At 34.5% G+C, this 21,696-nt stretch overlaps 1 protein-coding gene across 6 annotated transcripts in view; it reads left to right on the forward strand.

The window, feature by feature from the left end:
- The first annotated feature begins 3,736 nt into the window (after window positions 1-3,736).
- The window catches only part of LOC110023901 (ABC transporter G family member 42-like), a 51,466-nt gene continuing 33,506 nt past the window's right edge, over window positions 3,737-21,696 (forward strand). For 4 of the 6 annotated variants that reach the window (XR_002293946.1, XM_020723566.1, XM_020723549.1 and 1 more), the window contains exons 1-3: window positions 3,942-4,121; window positions 6,209-6,418; window positions 14,978-15,062. Coding sequence is in view for 4 of the 6 variants with exons in the window: in XM_020723566.1 (XP_020579225.1) it covers window positions 4,021-4,121; window positions 6,209-6,418; window positions 14,978-15,062 (396 nt within the window). In the remaining 2 variants the exon portion in view is untranslated. Of the gene's footprint in view, window positions 4,122-6,208; window positions 6,419-14,977; window positions 15,063-21,696 lie in introns of those variants that run through there. The other 2 variants (XM_020723575.1, XM_020723581.1) reach the window with 2 other exon arrangements.

A 21,696-nucleotide genomic window follows, 5' to 3' on the forward strand; every position in this document is an offset into this window, starting at 1 on the left:
AAGCACCACGATAGAGATCGAACCCTTGCCAGAGGGGACTTACATGCGACACATAGAAAAAATTGCATATAAATGACATAATTCTTATAAATTTACATATCACATCATTTTCTTATTTTCTATGCAATGCATCATTTCAGTGACACTAGAGACACCAGAAAGTCATAGTTATTGAAAGTTGAAAAACCACAAAGATTAAATTAGACTATTTTAATAGTATGACAATAAAGTTATGCAATAAAGTCAACTAATAAGATTAAAAAATATATATAGAAAAGATTTATAAATTGACAAACAATTAGTTATTTTAAGAAGAAGTGACTTTCATTTTTGAAAAGTTAATTATAATAATATATTTTTATGTGATGTCAAAAATTTTGAGGGTTATGTATATAAATATGAAAGTTTAGATGTTATATATGTAAACATATGAGAATTGTGTGGCATGTTTGTAGATAAATGACCATGTTTGTTCAAGAAAATAATATAGATTTTAGTGTTTGTTGGTTGATAAGACCCCTGAGGTCGGAGGTTCGAATCCCCTATAGCACAGTTGGTCTTAAAGAGGTGGTACTCGAATTGTTAGACACATTAGGGGTGGCTGGAGACTTGTATAAAAAAAGCACAGTTGGTCTTAAAGAGGTGGTACTCGAATTGTTAGACACATTAGGGGTGGTTGGAGACTCGTATAATAGCATCTAGTCATTTCTTTCATATATATATATATATATATATATATATCTGTGGGCGTGCACACTTGCTTGCTATTGTCTATGACTATCATTTAATTTTTTTTTGAATTGATCTACATATCTCCCCATTTCTATGTATTGACATATCAAAAACTTAAAATTTATTTTATTTATAGTGATATCATCCAATTTTGCATATTACATAAAAAAATATCATTATTTTAACTTTTAGTAATTAAAATAGATCTTTTCATTCATAAGTAACATTATATGTATGCAAAAAAATTTGTTATGTAAAAAATTGAAATTTGAGAGTTAGATATGTAAATGCATTGGAATTGAGTAGTGGGATGTTTACTCATTAAGAGAAGTGGGACTTATTGTACATTTGGGCCAATTGTAATAAAGCATTTAAGGATTCCAAGGGATCCAAGTATAATCATACCCATGTATATTTTTAATAATAATGATGCTCTTATATAAAGGGAAGAGTTATGTAGAAGAGATGATAGACCTTTTATCCATCGAACAAATACATTGATATTTAATACAATGAATTTCTCGCTCCCTTCTCTGTAGATCCCCTTTTCTCGATTGCTAGCTTGATCACTGAGTGTGATTACACGAGCTTAAAGGGATTCAGCAAAATCAAAAGAAGAAAATGGTCAAAGTTCAAACATTCAATAATATTTTTAGTGAAAGATAAGCTGTGATGACATAATAAAAAATAAATTTATTTAATTACTATGTACATGACATAATGATAATGAAAAAAATAGAACAAAAAGAGAACTACAAATGCGAAACATACATATGAAATATCATATATAATTTCAAATCCAAACATCAACTTCCATATGTAAGAAATAAATCATGTTAGTGAAGATTTAAATGTAGTCAATTTATCAAAACTCCAATGTTTACTTTCATAAGAAAATTAATTTTATTCTTTCATAAAAAAAAAATCAATGTTATAAAAATGGAATTGGTCATAGAAATTTTATAGCAAGTAAAAATATATATGTGGATAAATTCTTTTGTAAATTCATAAAAAATTCAAAGTATGCAAAAAAATTTGAAATTTGAGAATTAGATATGTAAATGCATTGGAATTGAGTGGTATGTAAGTAAATCTTCCTAAAATTTATTGGTAGTGGGATGTTAACTCAATTAGAGAAGTGGGACTTATTGTACTTATGAAAATTTATTGGTAGTAGGATAAATTCTTTTGTAAATTCATAAAAAATTCAAACATATGAAAAAAAAATGAAGTAAATGAGAAAAATGGCATACTCGAACATTAAGGAAATGAAGTTACAAATAATGAACAAATTTTTTTGGTGAAACAGCGGGAAATGAACGTCTCCCCAAGTTCTTTCGCCTTTTCGAATCGTAGATTGTCTCCTATGATTTGACAAACACAACTTTTAAAAGAAATTTGGTGAACTTTGTCTTTGTGTCGAATGAATCCTTAGTTTAAAAATTATTTTAGCATAATTGAGGTTCTTGAATAGAGTGTTGTGACACTTTGAAACATTATTCGTACTAGAATATTTTTTACTTGTACGAAAAAAAATAGGAATTTAAGAAGAGGAAAAAGAGACATTAGAGTGAACTAGAGAATGAAGAAAAGCCAACAACAATAACAAACATTTATCCTACTTCGCAGACTAAATGAATGTCATCAATTCTTTAGTTTAAATTGTCGAGCATACTAACAAGTGATATGCTCATCTCTTAGGGTGGTGTATTCCTTGTGGTATTGCGCTCGACCATCTATTAAATATATGAGATTCATCTGTTATTCATGTGTTATTGTATGTTATTCAGGTGTTATTATGTTCTGAGAATATTCCCGGTGTTATAATAATACAATAACACATCAATAATACTTGAATAAAACACAATAACACCTGAATAACACGGAAGGAATATTCTCTCGAGTTACCAGACATAGTTTTTTTTTCCTACGTGGCGTGATTTTATTCGACTTCACACACAACTCTACGTGCAAAGTTCTGATGTAATATTTTTTCCATTGGTAGAGCCATTCTAAAACTTTTTAATAATTATTTAATTAATATTTAAATGTCTCAATTGTATCAAAATATAAAAAATATATACTTCATTTTAAAAAAAATTAAATGTTACATAATTAAGTATTTAAGTTTAGATGTTGAATACACAAATACAATATTATTATTTTATTTTCATATAAATTTACCTTTAAATTTTACTCGTCATATTTACATAATTCAAATTATTATAATAAAATAATAATAATACTTAATTTAAAATGTTCTTTTACAATAAATTTCAACACATATCACACAATTCTTTTGTATTTATATATCTAATTTCTAAAATTTAATATTTATATTTACAATATATTGATATTGAATTTATGCATAAAATAAATTTGAGAGTTATTAATGTAAATGTGAATATTTATGTATTATATATTGAGTAAAGTGTCAAAATGATCTTCACTTATTTACAAAGAGCCCGTTTAGCCCAAGTGTGTAAAATCAGTCCAGGGTTAAAATAATACCCATGAAGTATTATTAAAAATTAATTTTTAAAAATGAGATATTATTATGAAATACTTACAAACTCTGAGACTAATCTTCTGTTTCGGGCGGCGGTGCGATTTACAAACTCTGAGACTAATCTTCTGTTTCGGGCGGCGGTGCGATGATGGTGTGACAACACATCGCAATTTTGTCTGTTTGGATAAGCTACGTTTTCTCTTTTTGAAAAAGTTATTGCCGAATTCTACGTTTTTCCACTGATCATGGCTAGATGCGGCGACAGCTTTCTAACTGTGGTTAAATTTTTTCAACAAAAAATTTATAATTTGCACGATAATTTTTTGAATATCAAATTATTTTTGAGGAGATTTATAGCTGCTTTTTACTTTTTAATAAGCCCAAATTCTAAAATTAAGCACAAATAAAAAATAAGGAACTATATCACTGTACTCATCACATCTATAAATACATAGTGATACGTACCCCGGTAGTGTATCTCTACTGACATGGAGAGTTCGGTTTTCAGCCGGGGCGGCACTAGGAGTGCACGCCACGCGGGTAGTCCATGGACGCGGCTTGGAAAACCATGGGTGAGCTCCGACGACATATTCTCTGTGTCGAGGGAAAGGTCCGCTGTTGCAGATGAGGAGTTGGCTCTCCAGTGGGAGGTGGTCAACAAGCTACCGAGCGCTGCCGGAACCCACGACGGCGGTGCCGGAATCCATCCTCTCAAAAACCTAGATTCCGGCGAGGAAGCCCGGAGGTATTTCGATTCTCGGGAAGTAAATGTAAAGAAAATGGGGATCGCCGATCGTCGGAGATTAATGGATGGTATCTTTAGGAACCCTGATGATGATAACGGTGTCTTCCTCAAGAAGCTTCGAGACAGAATAGATAAGTAAGTTTTTCCTTATTTTTTCATCAGCTTTTTCGTGCTTTATTTAGTAATTTATATATCTTTATGTATAGTGGAATGAGATGTAATTTGTTCATCTGCATTGAAATTCTTGGGAAATTTTTTGATCGGGATGAATTTTATGCTCATTGAATTTTGTATAATATGAATTTATTCAGGTATGATTTCAATTAAGGAACATAACAAAGAATGAGAAACCTATTTTTATTTGTTTTTAGTTTGTGTTAGATTTAATTAAAATAATAATAATAAAAAAATTAAAAAGACCAACTGCTGCTTCTTCCACCTTCTGCTTCATCGCTGCCGAAGGCCATGATTCTGAGCAAAATCGGGATGGAGGGATTGCGATTTTAATTTTGTTAATTTTGTTAAGTTATTAATAAGTAATGATTAAAATTCATATATTTTTAATTTAATTATAATTAGATGGATTTATATATTAATATTTAATGATTAATTAATTTATTTATAAATAATTTTTTTATGTTTTTTAATTATGTGATAAAGATATAAATAATTACTATTTAATTATTAATTAATGTAAATTTATTATTTAAATTTGTTTACTAAAGATATTATTTTATATTATGTTTTACACAGTTTTATTGAATTGGGCAAAATTGTCATTTTTCAGAATGAGATGTAATTTGTTCATCTGCATTGAAATTCTTGGGAAATTTTTTGATCGGGATGAATTTTATGCTCATTGAATTTTGTATAATATGAATTTATTTAGGTATGATTTCAATCAAGGAAAATAACAGAGAATCTGAGAATGAGAAACCTATTTTTATTTGTTTTTTGTTTGTGTTAGATTTAAGTAAAATAATAAATAAAAAATTAAAAGACTTATAAAAGCTAGTTTGTATTTGGGATCAATTTTTAGAGTTTAGAATCAATACTGATTTCTAATAATAAGAATTTAAGGATTTTCTTAGGAGCGATTAATGCAATTGTTCTGAGAACTAGATCACAGTACTGTCTACTTCTCTTACTTAGATTTCTTTTGGACAATTACATACAAACTACCTGAAACATTGATATTTATAAATTAACCACCCGGGTGCTTTTTTTGAACTGCCAAGCCAATGTATCTACACATCAAACTACTGAGAATCTGATAAAAATGAAAAATATGGGTTGGGGTTTTACTTTGAATTTTAATATTTGAGTGAGAATTTGAAAACTGGTTGAAAGATGGTGATTGATTTGTAAATAGCAAGTTTCTCGTGGTGATCTGTATGTAATTGCACCCTTTTTTTTTTGGATAATTACATAGGGACCACCTGAAACATTGATATTTACAAATTAACAACCACCCAGGTGATTTTTTTTTAACAACCAAACTATTGAGAATTTGATAAAAATGAAAAATGCGAAGATACATTGGTTTGAACCCAGGTGATTTTTTTTTACCACGAATTTTAAAATTTTAGTGAGAATTTGAAAATTGGATGAAAGAGGGTGGTTGATTTGTAAATAGCAAGTTTCCTTTTTTTTTATTTTTTGGGATAATTACGTGCAGACCACCTGAAACATTGATATTTACAAATTTACCACCCGGCTGATTTTTTTTAAACTCCCGAACTGATGTATTTAAACTCCCATTGATTTCCCAAGTACTGTGAGATCCTGCACGGATAATATGGTCAACTTCTTAGAGATGCAAAAAAAAAAAAAATTTTTGATGAGTTTATTCAAAGTTAAGTAGCTGTGACTGTATCGGTTCCTATAATGCCAAACGTTGATCAGTAAGAAAGAGTCAACATGATAATTTCGCTCTGTATTAGAAAATTACCTAAGTCGATGGTATAGAAGAATTGAATCGGAATGAATGATGCTTAGCAATATAGCTTCACAATTAAGAACTGATTTTGAGAGAAACAGTGATTTTATTTCAACAAACATAGCACTGTCACTATGTAAATTTAAAGTTACAGTCACAAATTGATAGGAAATCCATGCCATATGTTAGTTATTAAGTGATTAGTTTATAAAAACAACCACTTTTTTTCTTCTTAAGCGATGACTATATATATATATATATATATATATAATGTTTTTGGCAGGGCTGGCATTGTGCTACCAACAGTGGAGGTCAGGTTTGAAAACATAACTGTGGAGGCAAAGTGCTACGTGGGCTCTAGAGCTTTGCCAACTCTTCTTAATGAAATAAAAAATGCTGCCGATTCAATATTGGGTTTGTTTGGTATAAGACTGAGTAAGATGGCAAACATCAGCATTGTTAAAGATGTCTCCGGGATCATAAGGCCCTCAAGGTATTTTTGCAATATTCATTTTAAAATATAAAATATGACAAGGTTGACGTTTGCATATGATACAAATTAGATGCAGACAAAAAGCAAGTTTCAATTTTGTAAATTTTTTTTGTCACAAGTGACAAATAGCCATAACTTGAAATATATAAGAATTGTTGTTAATCAATTTATTATTATTTTTTTATAACACATGTTTGCATATGTGTCGGCCGTTTTTTAAATCTTAAATCTTTAAACTTTATGATTTTTGAAAATAATTTTGATGTAAATATAATTTTTGAAAATAACATTTTAATTTAAAAATAGATGAGACCAAGTGAGTCTCACATTTTTGGATAGTTTGGATGACTGAGCGCGATACAACAAGTAATACACTTATTCCGAAGAATAAACATATCACTTGTAGTAGACTTAATCACCTAAACTAAAAAATTTGTGACATCCGTTTGGCTGCGAAATATTTTTATATGAGGCCAAGAAGTTCTCCTACCTAATATATAAGGATTAGATAGGGTTTATTTTACTTGGGTTCCACGTTCCCTATAGAGGCAAACCCATATTTTTATATGAGGCCAAGAAGTTCTCCTACCTAATATATAAGGATTAGATAGGGTTTATTTTACTTGGGTTCCACGTTCCCTATAGAGGCAAACCCTTATAGTTAATTACATCTTAAATAACTGTGATTACTTTAGAAAACTTTCGATTAAGATCAGCGATTTTGCCTTCAAGATTTCAAAGTTTAGGTTTCCACAATTGGACATGGGAAAATCAAATGAGAGTAGCTCAAAATAGGAACAGTTATTTTAAGGAATCCAAAGGAGCGAATAATAGGTGATATCACAGATCTAGGGGAAACTTCGGTGACTTCCCAACTATCTTTTTGTTTGGCTTTACGTCTTTGAAATGATATTATTTAATGTTTAATCCTGCAATTTATTTAGAATTTAGGACTTATATTCGCACGATATCCGATCGTGCGAATAACCTAAAAAAACAGGAGGATTTACACAGGATTTTTACCGTACCGTACGATAACCTCAGAATCCTAAGACGTTAGGACTTATAATTGCACAACAAGAGTTGTGCAAAAGCCTAAAGGTGATATATGAGTCGCCAGACAAGCCACATCGAAATCCTATGAGCTATTATTTAAACTAAGAAAGTGTTCGGTGATGTGAATGTGTCTTGATGTTGCAAATCCATCTTAAAGTTGTTCCTTGTCGTGCTACCCACGGTGTTCGCTCTAAACTCTTCGTCGTAGCACCCCCGGGTTTAATGTTAATCCTATTTAACCATTAGGTTTTTCTATACTAAGGCCTAGTGTATATTAAAGCAATAAAACATGCGATATAAAAGAGGAAAAACAATATAACATGCCAGGAGAACAATATACATGCTGTGAAATAAAATGTTGTAATGTAAATCAAACCTGTATATTTTTGAGACTTGTTGGTCCTATAAGCTAGTTATTATTCACTGTATAAACAAAAGAAGTATTGGCTGGAAAATTCGAGAAAATCGACAAATAATTCACGACGGGAAACTCGAGAAAATCGACGAATATTCCACGAGGGAAAACTTGAGAAATTGACGAGTAACAATTCAAATAAAACTATCAAAACCTCGGAAAAATTCCATAGAAAAGACCACGAGTGCTTTGTCCAAAAATCTCGATAAAACATACGAAAAATCAGAAAAGAGGGGACCGCAAGCACTCGGGTCGGGGCTAGACTCAAATATATATATTTGTACTCGAGGGACATCGAAGGCTACTCGGTCGCCCGAATGTATAAAACCCACCACTCCACTAGAATGATATTCTACTGAACCTAACTTATGAGGGTATTCCTTAGCCCAGTATCGGTAATCAACAAGTGGACAACCAATTTGTAACACATTTTAGCATGCATATATATTTCAGGCATACAAAAGGAAAGTTGTATTAATTTTGTTATGAAAATATTTTCTTATAAATATTGTATCTCTTCTTATCAATTTGTTTTATCAATTTTTGAAAAAGGAATAGTGGTTCGCAAGAAGGTACGGGTCCCCCTCTAGTATTATGTCGGTGAATGATACTTTTATCCTATAGTTCATCAGACTCCAAAATTGAGTCCAGGTGTTATAGGATGAGATATCATTCTGCTCTACCATCAGCGTGCCTTTGTCATCATCGCCCTACGCCTCAAAACAAAACCGACCTACTTGCGATATTGCTTGATGATTTCATATATAACAAAAGACTATACATGAGCACTTATGTATCAGATATAAGCACTGAAAACCGAACCAAGAAACAAGGAAAAAAAAAGAATGAAAATGGGGATGAGAGAGATGAGGAAGGAATTGATTCACCAAAATATTGAAAGGATAAAGAGTGAAACAACCCTCAAAATCCTGACAAAAAAATCTCAAAAAGAGAGCCCAAGATCCTTGAATCAATCCAGAGGATATCATTTTCTCAACTTTTATAATTGGATCAACCCAAGGAGGATATCATTTCCACATTTTGTTTCAAATAGGTTGAAACGGGCCCAAAGCTAATGTAACACTTATACCCATGGCTCCACCACCTATATGTACTTACACACCTAAGTATGGACCCGAATGTGGTACTTATGTTATCTGAACTTTAATGTCGAACCTCCAAATAACTCTTATAAATAACAATCTTATAAGCTTTCAAAGCCTTTCATGAATCCAACTTATATTAATTTCATGGTTTCCCAAAACAAAGTCATAAAAGCCTTTTCATATTTCACAAGATAAGAGGAATTGACCAGTAGAGGGGCAACCACTAGCTCAACATATTCCATGAAGAGACTACAAGTTAAGGCTCACTGGTAAAGGGGTAGCAAGAAGAAAATCTTCACCTTTTAAGCTTACGGGTAGGGTCAAGAAAAGAGAGAAGCCACCACAGAATAGACCCACAGGTAGGGACAACAAAAGAGAAAAGCCACCCCAGCATAGGCCCGCGGGTAGGGGCAACAAAAGCGAAAAGCCACCACAGCATAGGCCCACGGGAAGGGGAAACAAAAGAGAAAAGTCACCACAGCATAGGCCTACGGGTAAGGACAGCAAGAGGAAGCCAAGCCTGAACCATGTCAAAAAACCAATGAACCACTGCAGCAAGGCCCGTGCGGCAGAAAGGAAACCACCATAGGTATTGTCATTGTATTACCTTTGATATGCATAAGAGAGTGAATGACAAGTTCTTATAGCTCATTAGGACTGAAACCATTTTCATCAAGTAAAACATAGTAATGAATTGATCAGCTTGTATATGTTGAAATCATGAATTTTGGAATGACAAACTTGATTACCTATAAAAAAACTTAGGAAGAAGAGGAGCATTAAAGAGGAGGTCCCCAACCAAACCATGCCCAACAAAGGGGTCAAACCGAGCCCAAGGAATGGACCAAACAGTAAGAAGATTTCAGTCAAAATCTAATACCAAAGTGGGTCAGAAAGCCCAAACCGAGCCCCATACAAGGGACAAACCCAGCTCAACATAGGAGCAAACCAAGCCCAACACAGATGCAACCCGAGCCCAGGAAGAAGAGCAAAACAGAGAACCATGACAAGCATACTCGAGTCCAACAAGAAGGGACAAAAAAAATAAAACACATTTTTAGCTCTTTTAAATCAGTAAAAGGAAACCAACAGATAAACATTTGAGTCAAACCAATTCCTTATTTCAAATTCAATTAAACCCCAACATATAGGCTAGAGAAAAAAACATAGCCTAGGCCAAAACCGAGCCCTCCAAATGGGCCAAGACAGAGAGTATTTCCATCCATGGTTTAATTTCAAAAGAGCTCAAATCAAATCCAACAAGTGGGTCAAAACAAAAAGAATATTTCCATCATAAATTTAATTCCAAAAGAGTCCAAACCGAACCCACGAAATGGGCAAAAAATAATGTTAAAATTTCAGTTAAATACAGCCTAGTAGAAGCTAAAGCCGAGCCCTTCAAATAGGCTAAATGAAAGGCAATTTCCAGCTAATCATAAAGCCAAAACCGAGCCCTCCAAACGGGCCAAAAACAAAGAATATTTCCAGTAAGGATCCAACTCCAAAGGGCCAAAACCGCATCCAAGATATGGGCAAACCGAGCCCTTCAAATGAGCCAAAACAGAGACACCAAGAATCAAATTCCACAAAGCCTTAAATTTCATAAGAAAAGTGTCCTTGAGGATTTCAAAAAATGCAAATCTCAGGAGAATTTTATCGAAACCCATGTGCCAGATATGTAGGTATATAAGAATTGGGTGGCATGTATGTAAATGATTAAAGTTCAAATGAAAGAAGTGTAAAAACACAGGAATTAAGTGATATATATCAAGAGTTTCCCGAAACAAACTAGCAAGACTTCCAAATTCTAAGTAGCAACTTTCAAATCTTCACATAAGAGAAGGTATCGTACTTCTCATATTTTTGCAAGTAAGTATATAGTTATGTAAAGAGTAAGAAGAAGAGTTCTCATGATACGAATCTTGCCATAACCAAATGAAATTCCAGCCCTGAAAGTTCCCCACAGCACTTCCAAAAAGGCCTCAAGCACACAGAAAATGAACAGATCAAAGAAAATCCAACAAGGAGATGAGAGGAAATTTTGGCGGCACCTCCACTCTCTTTTTAATTTTTGGCCAGGCCTAGACCTCCCCAAGGTGGGGTTTTTATAGCAAAGAAAGGAGAGAGGAGCAGCCACCTACCAGCCATAATGGTGGCCAAATCAGGTAAAGGGAGAGGAGAAAATGCATTTAGGGAGGAGGAAATGCAGCCTAGGGCAGAGGAAGAGTCGGCCAGGTGGAGTTTCACCTTTGGAAAGCTGCTCGGTCGAGCGGTGCTCGAGGAGGCGAGCCGCGTGCGCGAATGGCAGCGGAATGCCGCGTGTGAGGAGAAGAAGACGACCATCGGTCTCGGGTGCGGCCGAATGGAGGAGCTAGGGCACGCGGGGAAGAGCAGACGAGCGCCGTGGGATCGAGCCATGGGATGTATCAAATGGGGAATTGAACGTATGAGTAGAGGGTTTAGGGTTTATAATTAGGATTATAAATAATGATATAAGTATATAAAAATCTTTAATATTTCAAAAATAAAATTCGATTTATGCATTTTCATTTGTGCGTCAGATTGTAAAAAATTGAATGTCCTTTTTAGGTAGTTTTGACGTTCCGGATGGGCTGACGCGATCCGTTTCGCCGTCGGAGGTCATTTTGACGAATTCATCGATTTGCGTGCAGATTTGCTTGTGTAAAAAATATGACAATATGAGTGTCTTTTTCTATCAAAATTGCTGTTCCGGACGCATTGACGCAGTCCATTTTGTCGTCGGAGGTCGTCTGGAGAAGTTAGCATTTTCACCCATCTTTAAGCTCAATTTGAGTCCGATTTTGTGCAACTTAGTGAATTTTTTGCATTTGGTGTGCGTGTAATGATAAAGTCTTGAAGTGGTTTTACTAGGGCTTGAAATCCTATTGAGAACTTCTCCCAGAGTTTTCACACAATAACACTTAACGGCTCGTCCATAAGACGATGGTTTTGAGACCATAAATGCTAGACATCACATGAAAATAGGAAGTGACTGAAATTTTTAAAGAGTGGGTTCCAATTCTAATTTTCTAAGATGATCAATAGAATTCCTAGGGCTAGATCCTAGGATCCTAAGGAAAATAGTAATGACCTAAAAAATGAGGTCAATAATATGCTAGGCCTTGAGCTAAGGTTTTTGTAGTTGGAGAAAATGCACTCAGCCCCCATGCCAAGTGGGCTACACTATTATTGTTAATAAATTTAATAGTTCAAATAAGTTCTAGGTTAAATGCTTTCCACCAACTCATATGTTTTATTTTTACTTTATTTCGGTGGAAGTTTAAATTAATTTCAAGCTTACCTTTGGATTGAGTGATTTTAGATAAAGTTGAGTTGGGTTGATATTGAGAAGTTTAAGTCTAATAAAGTTCACTAGTTATTGCTAATTGCTGCTTAAGCTTTGCTCTCTGACAAACAAAAAATATAACTATCTTGATGTAAGACTGCTCGTCTTTGAAAAGATATAATGTTAAAATATATAAGGATGAGTGCATTTTATTGTTGTCTTTGCGTATGAGAATATAAAATGTGTTATGTAGGGGTCATTTGGTCGGCTACAAAATCAGGGTATTGCATTTGAAATGCAGGTATTTTGAAAAGTTGAGTGTTTGGTTTAAGGAATATGAAATGTAGAGCAAGGTTTAAAGGAACTCTGAACGTAGCCTCTAGTTCACTTCTAGCATATTCAAAACTTATTAGATTTGTCCAATTTCCTAATACACTACAAATTGTAATTGTTGCTCCACCCCTTGATGGCTACCACTGATTGTTGCATACTGACAGTCGCTCGTGTTGCGAATATAGAAACCGGTCCACTGTTCAAATTAACATTTTCTCATGTCTGACAGTAAATTGGATTTGATACTCGAAATTAATTGCTCTTAATTCTTTCTATGATTTGCTGCAGATGAGAAAATGAAATAATTAATGGATTTCATTAATTATTTGATTAATTCCTTAATGGGCCTAATGACATGATGGAATTAATAAATATGCATGCTAGCTCCCCTTGTAATCTCCATTGGGATTTGGTTTCCCTGACTCTCTCTTCCGCATTGTTAGTTTTCCAGGTTCTTCTTCTGGTGTGCTTCGGTTTGAAGCTCTCGGGTTGAGAGAGAGAATGAAAGGAGGAGAGGAGAGAGAAAGAGGTAGAGAGAAATAGTGCTTTCTTGAAATCGTCGAGGTGATCGACGGGTGTAATTCCTCAAGCTAATAAAATCCCCTGCTGCTCCGTGGACGTAGGCAAATTGTCGAACCACGTAAATTCGTGTGTTTCACTGTTTTCTGTTTTGCGATTTTTGTTAATCCAAATTTTGGCTTTATTGCCGTCATTTTTCACAACAATTGGTATCAGAGCCGTAGTTTTGGATTTAAAGAAGAATGATGGGCGGAGACGAAGTGATCGCATATGGGATCGAGAAGTTTAATGACATATATTTTGGTTACTAGAGAATGCAGATACATGTCTACCTCTGTAGGAAGAAACTTCATCTTTCGTTACTGAGAAAGCGACCGAAAAGTATGAATTCCCTGCCAACAGGAAATCAGACTTGGGAGCTGACAGAATTTCCACTGGGGAAGAAGACATTGCACAACAAGTTGTATACCTGGTGAAGACTGCGCTTGATGACAATAAGAGGCATAAGACTGAACTTGTTGAAAAGGCCTTCAGCTGAGAAAGAATATTGCCCATGCAGTGGGAGTTATAAACAGATTCATGAGTAACCCAGGAAAGAGTTTGGAAGTACAAGACTACATTGACGCTGATATGTCAACTAAGGGTGTTACTCTTGAGAAACTGAAGTTATGTGCAGCTTCAGTTGGTCTTAGAAACAGTGTATGAGGCTGATATATGGTGTAGAAAAAAAAATAGGGTTGATGATTCTGAAACTTAGCAAGGAGGAAAGTTTTTGGATTTGTTTGGATTAGGTATTGTTAGATTTTGGTAACCCTAGAATCGAACTAGGGTTAAATTAACGGTAATGCCAAATGATGCTTGAATTTAATGAACACCCAATGTAAAGAAACATTATTACTGAGTTCATAGTCTGAAATTGCAACTAAACAACAACACAACAATGGAACTACGATTCGATCTAAGGTTTAAGTGGCGTTGGTTAGGGTTTGGATTTCCGAGGTGATGGCAAGGAGGCGAATAGCAAGCTGTAAACAACATGACAACAGTTTCTAGGAGTCCAAACAACAAGCAAGCAGTAGGAACAACTGCGAGAGGGCAGTTTTTGGTGGTAGCGCCAAGGACGAAGGGGAGGGAATTTGGTAGATGTGGGAAAGGATGGGGGAAAGATATAGGTTGGAGAAACACCACCTACAAACCAAGATATAAGCAGAGCTGCACTTGGAACCCCTATGGTACAACCCGTAGAGTGAAAAGGAGATACAGATGACAGTCCCAAATCAATTCACAGCAAAAACTGAACCATAAACACCAACAAAAACAAATAAATATCCCTATATAACTAGTAGTGGGCCCTTCTTAAAAAGAGGTGGCACTCCCTTGCATAGAGGGTCGGCCGGCTCGCAAGACCCCTGGACCAAACTGGTCCAGTTAGTAGGGCGAGCAGACACCCCACATCACTTTTTACACTACTTTCTTTTTTCAACAAACCAAACAATCCCCTAATAAATTTAGTATTTAAAGCTGGGATGTATTGCCATGTCTAATTACTTAAGCGGCCTTTTTTTGGTGATGCGAATGCGTTTGATTGAACTGTTGAAGTACGCTACACTATTCAAACACAACCATCTATTAAGCACCTGAATAAAAGAAGAAAAAGACACTTTTTCCTTTTAAATTCAAAATTATAGAATATTTTCAATGAGCAAAATTTATGTTAGTATAATGACTGATGATGATAATAAATATTTCAAGCTTTTAACTAAAATTAAGTCTCTTAAGTAGGCAATTAAATGCTTTTTTTTTTCTTTTCTTTTGTCTTGTAGGATGACATTGCTTTTAGGGCCTCCATCTTCTGGAAAGACTACACTCTTACTCACTCTAGCCGGAAAGCTTAACCCATCATTGAAGGTTATTATCTTGGCTATTTATTTTGTATTTACATTATTGTTTGTTCTTTTTTTAATATAAGTGTCGTTATTTTCTCAAACTCAGATGAGCAATGTTGGAGGTTGATATTAATTAGGTATCAATCATATAACTTTTTTTAATATCTAAGGGGCCATTTGGGATCACTTTTGATTTTTGATTTTTATTTTTTAATTTTTATTTTCTTTTATTTATGTTTTGATTTAAAACAAAGCATGTTTGGTATTATATAACATGTTTAGTTAATTTTAAGAATACTCGAAATAATATTTAGATGTTTGAAGTATTTTTAAAAATAAAATAATTTATTTTTAAAATAAAAATATAAAAAACATGCAAAAATTCATTAAACAAATATGCTTTTTAAATAAAAGCAAAAAACAAAAAAAATAATAACAATAAATAAAAGTGATGCCAAGCAATCTCCAAGGAATTCGTTTTGACATAAGCTTATGAAATATACTTAATTGTGCGCCTTTCAAACTGGAGATTTTTCTATTTTTTTTTAAATTATATGAATTCTTTAGTAGTTGATTCACTTCAATACAGAACCTCTTGAGCTAAAAGAAAACAAAATATTTGTTTTTATTTTGTTAAAAAAGAATATTGCTGATTGACAACCTATTTTCAGAAGCAAAGAAATCACAGACACATGTTCTTCAAGTGCCTCACAATCGTCCGACCAGAAATGCAGTGACAGTGGGAACTCAAAAGCTAGAAAAAGGAAAATTAAATTTTGTTAGAACCTTATGAAATATGTAATACTGCCAAAAAGAATGAACAAAAGGATATTTTATGCATGTGCTCTGAGAAAGCCATTAGCTAAAGTTAAATAATTTCTGTGAATTTTAGCATAAGTTTTTTCTAAATTTCATAATCGAACTTAGTGTTGGAGATAATAATTTTAGGCAATTTGTTTATGTATAATAAAAAATAAAAGTTGCAACAATATGATGGTTAAATAGAGTTTTTGTTGAAAGATTGGAATGAAGAGACTGGACGAAATATACTATTGATAAGAGTTTTGCCAAAAAAATCGAGAAAATCAGTATAACTCCTCATGCAGAATTGAAAAGGAATGAATGAAGAATTTTAATATTCACAAAGCCGATCCAAATAGTTGAAATATGTATAATAATGGTGTCGGTAACAATGAGGCTACAATCTAAATATGCATGTATAAAGAAAACTTTTAGGGAAATTTACATACATACCACTGTTGACCTCATTTTTGAGGTCATTACTCTTTTCCTTAGGATCTTAAGATCTATCTCTAGGAGTTCCTGTTGACCATCTTAGAAAACTAGGACTGAAACCCACCCTTTAGAAATTCCAGCCACTTCCTATTTTCCTGTGATGTCCAGCATTTATGGTCTCAAAACCATCGTCTTGTGGACGAGCGATTAAGGGCTATTGTGTGGAGACTCAGGGAGAAGTTCCCAATAGGATTTCAAGCCTTAAAAAAATCATTTCATGACTTTATCATCACACACACTTACCAAATGCACAAGATTCACTAAGTTGCACAAGATCAGATCTAAATTGAGCTTAAATGATGGGTGAAAATGCTAACTTCTCCGGACGACCCCCGACGACAAAATAGACCGCACCAACGCGTTCGAGACACCAATTTTAGTAGGAAAAGACACCCATATTGTCATAATTCCGCACACGAGAAATTTGCAATCAAATCAATGGATTTGTTAAAATGACATTCGACAGTGAAATGGACCGTGCGAACGCGTCTAGAACATCAAAATTACTAAAAAGGACATCCATTTTTGTTATGTTGCGACGCACGAATAAAAAATGTACAAATCAATTTTTATTTTTGAAATATTAAATATTTTTATATAGTTATATTATTATTTATAATAAAATTTATAACCCTAAATCCTATTTACCCCCTTCCCGCACACTTAACTCTCCATTTGGCCTCACAAGCGGCATTCCGCAGCCATTCTCGCACGTGGCTTGCCTCCTTGATCTCTGCTCGACCGAGCAGCTCTCCAACGGTGAAACTCCACCTGGCCAACTCTTCCTCTGCCCTAGGCTGCATTTCCTCCTCCCTAAATGCATTTTTCTCTGCTCCCTTTACCTGATTCGGCCACCATTAGGGCTGGTAGGTGGCTGCTTCTCTCTACTTTCTCTGCTATAAAAACCCCACTTTGGGGAGGTCTAGGGTTGGGGCCGAAAATTAAAAAGAGGGTCGAGGTGCTGCCAAAATTTTGTCTTGCGTGAATTTCCTGTTGCTCGGTAGTTGGATCAATATTCTTGCTTGTTTCTGTGCTACCAAGGTTGGCCGAAAATTCTGAGAAGGGAAGGTGCTGCCATTTTTTGGTTGATTGATCCTATGTGTGCTTGAAATATTTCTGGAATTTTGTTTTCTCTTCGGTAAAGTCTGAAAGAGAGGAAAAAAAAGTTGTGGCATCTTTGGGCTGGTGATTCATTGATATGATTTGGAAATTTTGCTATTGCTTCTGGGGGTTTCTTTACATTTTATGAAAGCATTTGGAGGTAAAGACTTCTTTCCTTCACTTTCAATAGATTGAAAATAAGGATTCTTTCTTCTTCTTCTTTCTTTATTTGATTTATGGATTAGTTCTTTCAACAAGTTTTCTTCATTTTGATTTAATCATGAGGAACTTCTTTTCTCTAATACTTGCTTAATACTTCCTTTAGCCATTGTGAATTACGAATGGATTTTAAGCTTTATTTTAGCCGGTGGATTCATCATTTTCTACTACAGTTTTACATCTGACTTATTCTTCAAATGGGTAGAATGAAATCAATTCTTTATGGATTAGTTTGATGTGGCTTCGATTTTATGGGGTTGGTTTGGCATCGTTCTGAAATCAGTTTGGGGCTTATGGACTGGGGCTTTGGGTTCTCCTTGCTCGTTTGAAATTGATGACTTCATGCTTTTTTTTAAGGGAAGGATATCTGCTTATTTGAAGCCCTATTATACCTATTATGGAATCATGGCATGCTATCCTATAAGTGTTATTTCAGAATCTGATCTTACGGACCAAACTGATTGTCTCATTCTGTGTATCTTAAAGCTTTAAGCAATGGAAACTTTGCATTTTTAACACACAATTCTTGTGTATTTACATATTTAACACCCAAACTTTGACGTTTACATATATGCCACCCAAATTTCGAAGAGTTTTTTTTTTGCTTTTCATTCTTGCCGATCTGGAGAACGTTTGAGAGCTTATATATAAATTTTGTTTCACATTCTTATCATTAAAGATACATTTGATTGTCTTGCTTAATTAGCTATGGAATTTTGACTGGTGCTTTGCAAAGAAATAATCAGGAAGGAAAGTTATTAAGAAATGAAACTTCAACCATGCTTGGATTCAAAACAGTTTATACTTCATGACTGAATTTGTCGTGACCTTCAGAGCTTGACCTGGGGGAGAAACCGAGTGCAGATTCACGAAATTTCGAATTTCTTGTGATTCTGTTAAACAATGATTGGATTTATTTGTGACTGAATTTTCTGGAATAGTTGTTTTAGGAAGATTTACATGCATGCCACCTAAATCTTTTGTATTACATTAAATCTATTAAGCCCCATGGGCGTAACCACATAAGAATTATGTGGTAGGTGTGTAAATTTTTCCAATTTATTTCCATACTGTCACCATATATTTTGACTGGAATTGATGTTTTTGGTATTATATTTTGATGTCACGATTAGTCCCTTTGATATTGCTTTAATTGGAGATGCACATGGTGTTGCCCACTTTGAGAATTACTATGCGGCAATCTATGAGAATTGGGATGCTAGAAATGTTTACATGTGATGCTTGTGTGAGAATTCTGAAACTTCGAGGAGTTTACTGTTTGGAAATCTGAATTTGAGCATTTTATTCGCAAGCGTTCTGAAGTTTTGATGAGGTCGACTCTATGCAAAATTTGAAGTTGTGTGGGTTGCACTTGTGTTGGGCTTGGTTTGCTCCTAAGTTGAGCTGGGTTTGTCCCCTGTATGGGGCTCGGTTTGGGCTCCTTTTGGTGTTGTACGTTGGCTGAAACCTCTTATTGTTTGGACCATTCATTGGGCTTGGTTTGCCCCCTGTGTTGGGCTTGGTTTGCCCCTAGATCGGGACTGGGTTTGGCCCTTTGATGGGCTCGGTTTAGTTCCTTTTGACATCATGGCTTGGCTGAAATCCTTGCTGTTTTTGGCCCCTTTAGTGAGTTCGGTTTTGGCTTCTTCTAGGCTGAATTTAGCTGAAAGTTTTACATTAGTTTTGGCCCATTTGAAGGGATGGGTTTGGGCTTCTTTTGGAGTTATATGTTGGCTGAAATTTCTTATTGTTTGGTCTATTCTTTGGGCTCGGTTCTGGCTCTGTTTTGTCTTTATTGTGGGCTCGGTTTGCCCATATGTCGGGTTCAGTTTAACTCTTTGAAAGTGGATTCTTGCTGGAAATATTTTCATTTGTTTTGCCCGTATGCTAGGCTCGGTTTGCCCATGTGTTATGATTCGGTTTTGGCTCTGTTAAATGGAAATTATTGATAAAATGTTAAATGGGAATTATTGATAAAATGTTCTTTGTTTTGCCTTTATGATGGGCTCGCTTCGCATATGTGATGATTCAGTTTGAGCTTCTTTTGAATCAAATTGTAAATGAGATTTTTGTTCTCTGTTTTCCCATATGGTAGGGCTCAGTTTTGGCCCTTTGAAGTTGGATCCTTATTGGAAAATTTTATCTGTTTTGGCCCATTTAGTGGGGCTTGGTTTTGCTTCTTCTTGGTGGTTCGGCTTAGCCCTTATGTTGAGTTTAATTTTGCCTTTCAATAGTCCAGTCTGGTCCCTTATACTGGGCTCGGTTTTACTTCCTGCTGCTCCCTTTATCGAACTTAAATATTGGAAATGTTTAATAATTTGGAGTAGTCGTTTGATGGCATCGTTTTGGATAGTTTATGGTAGCTTGTCCATTCACTATCTTATGTATATCAAATACAATGCAATGACATTACTTATGGTGGTTTCCTTTTCTGCTGCCTTTGTGGCCATTCCTCCTTATTGCTGTCCCTGGTTATGACCCAATTTTTCTATGCGGACTCCTGACGTAGCTCTACGTGTCGCGAAGGCTATTCCTAAGTTATTTTCAGGTTATTTCTGGGTTATTTTCAATAATCCTGAAATAACCAGAAATAACCCAAAAATAAAGACCGCGGGTTATTTCTGGGTTATTTTGGGATTATTGAAAATAACCCAGAAATAGCGAGAAAAAAAATCAAAAATAACTCAGGAATACTTTCCGCCGCACCTAGAGCTACGTCAGGAGTCCGGACAGAAAATGCACTCCTGGTTATGAATATTTATTTGATCTTATAGCTCCATGATTAGATGAAATGAAAAATGATTATATGAAATGAAAATCTTTTAATGAAAGGAGGAAATCAAAAGGATTTGGGAAGAGTATGAAATTGCTATTTGGAAATGATTCTCTGGAGGTTTAACATTAAAGCTTAGGTTCAGTGCATATAAGTGATGAAGCCATGTGTACAGTGTTATATTAGTCTTGAGCCCGTTTCAACCTATTTGAAACAAAATGTGGAAATGATATCCTCTTTATGTTGATCCAACTATAAAAGTTGAGGAAATGATATCCTCTGGATTAATTTAAGGATCTTGAGCTCTCTTTTTAAGATCTTTTTGTCATGGTTTTGAGGGTTGTTTCACCCTTTATCCTTTCGGTCTTTTGGTGAATCAATTCCTCCTCTCTCTCAGCCCCATTTTTATTTTTTTTTTCTTGCTTCTTTGTATGATTTTTTGTGTTTATGTCCGATACATAAGTGCTAATGTATAGCATTTTGCTATATGTGAAACCATCAAGCAAGGTCGCAAGTAGGTCGGTTTTGTTTTGGGGCGTAGGGCGATGATGACAAAAACACACTGGTGGTAGAGTAGAATGATATCTCGTTCTACAACATCAGGACTCAATTATGGGACCTGATGAACTGTAGGATGAAAGTATCATTCACCGACATAAGACTAGAGGGGGACCCGTACCTTCTTAGGATGTTTGGTCCCCTACGTCCGATGATGTAATCGACTTGTGGACAATTTTTTTTTTTTGAAAATTGATAAAACAAATTGATAAGAATAAATACAATATTTATAAAAATATTTTCACTATAAAATTAATACGACTTTTCTTTTGTATGCCTGAAATATATATGCATGCTAAAATATAAATTTTAAAAAACGTGTTACAAATTGGTTGTCCACTTGTTGATTACCGATACTGGATTAAGGAGTACCCTCCTAAGTTAAGTTTAGTAGTATATTCTTCAAGTAGAGTGACGGGCTTTATACATCCGGGTGATCGAGTAGCCTTCGATGTCCCTCAAGTATAAATATATTATATTTGAGCCTAGCCCCAACCCGAGTGCTTGCAGTCCCCTCTTTTCGGATTTTTTGTATATTTTATCAAAATTTTTGGACAAAGCACTCGTGATCTTTTTTCCTGGATTTTCCTGAGATTTTGATAATTTTATTTGAATTGTCACTCGTCAATTTTCTTAAGTTTTCCATTGTGGATTATTCGTCGACTTTCTCGAGTTTTCCGTCGTGAATTATTTGTCGATTTTCTCGAAT

This window comes from Phalaenopsis equestris, unplaced genomic scaffold (genome assembly GCF_001263595.1).
Source record: "Phalaenopsis equestris unplaced genomic scaffold, ASM126359v1 Scaffold000002, whole genome shotgun sequence".
Lineage (NCBI taxonomy): Eukaryota > Viridiplantae > Streptophyta > Magnoliopsida > Asparagales > Orchidaceae > Phalaenopsis > Phalaenopsis equestris.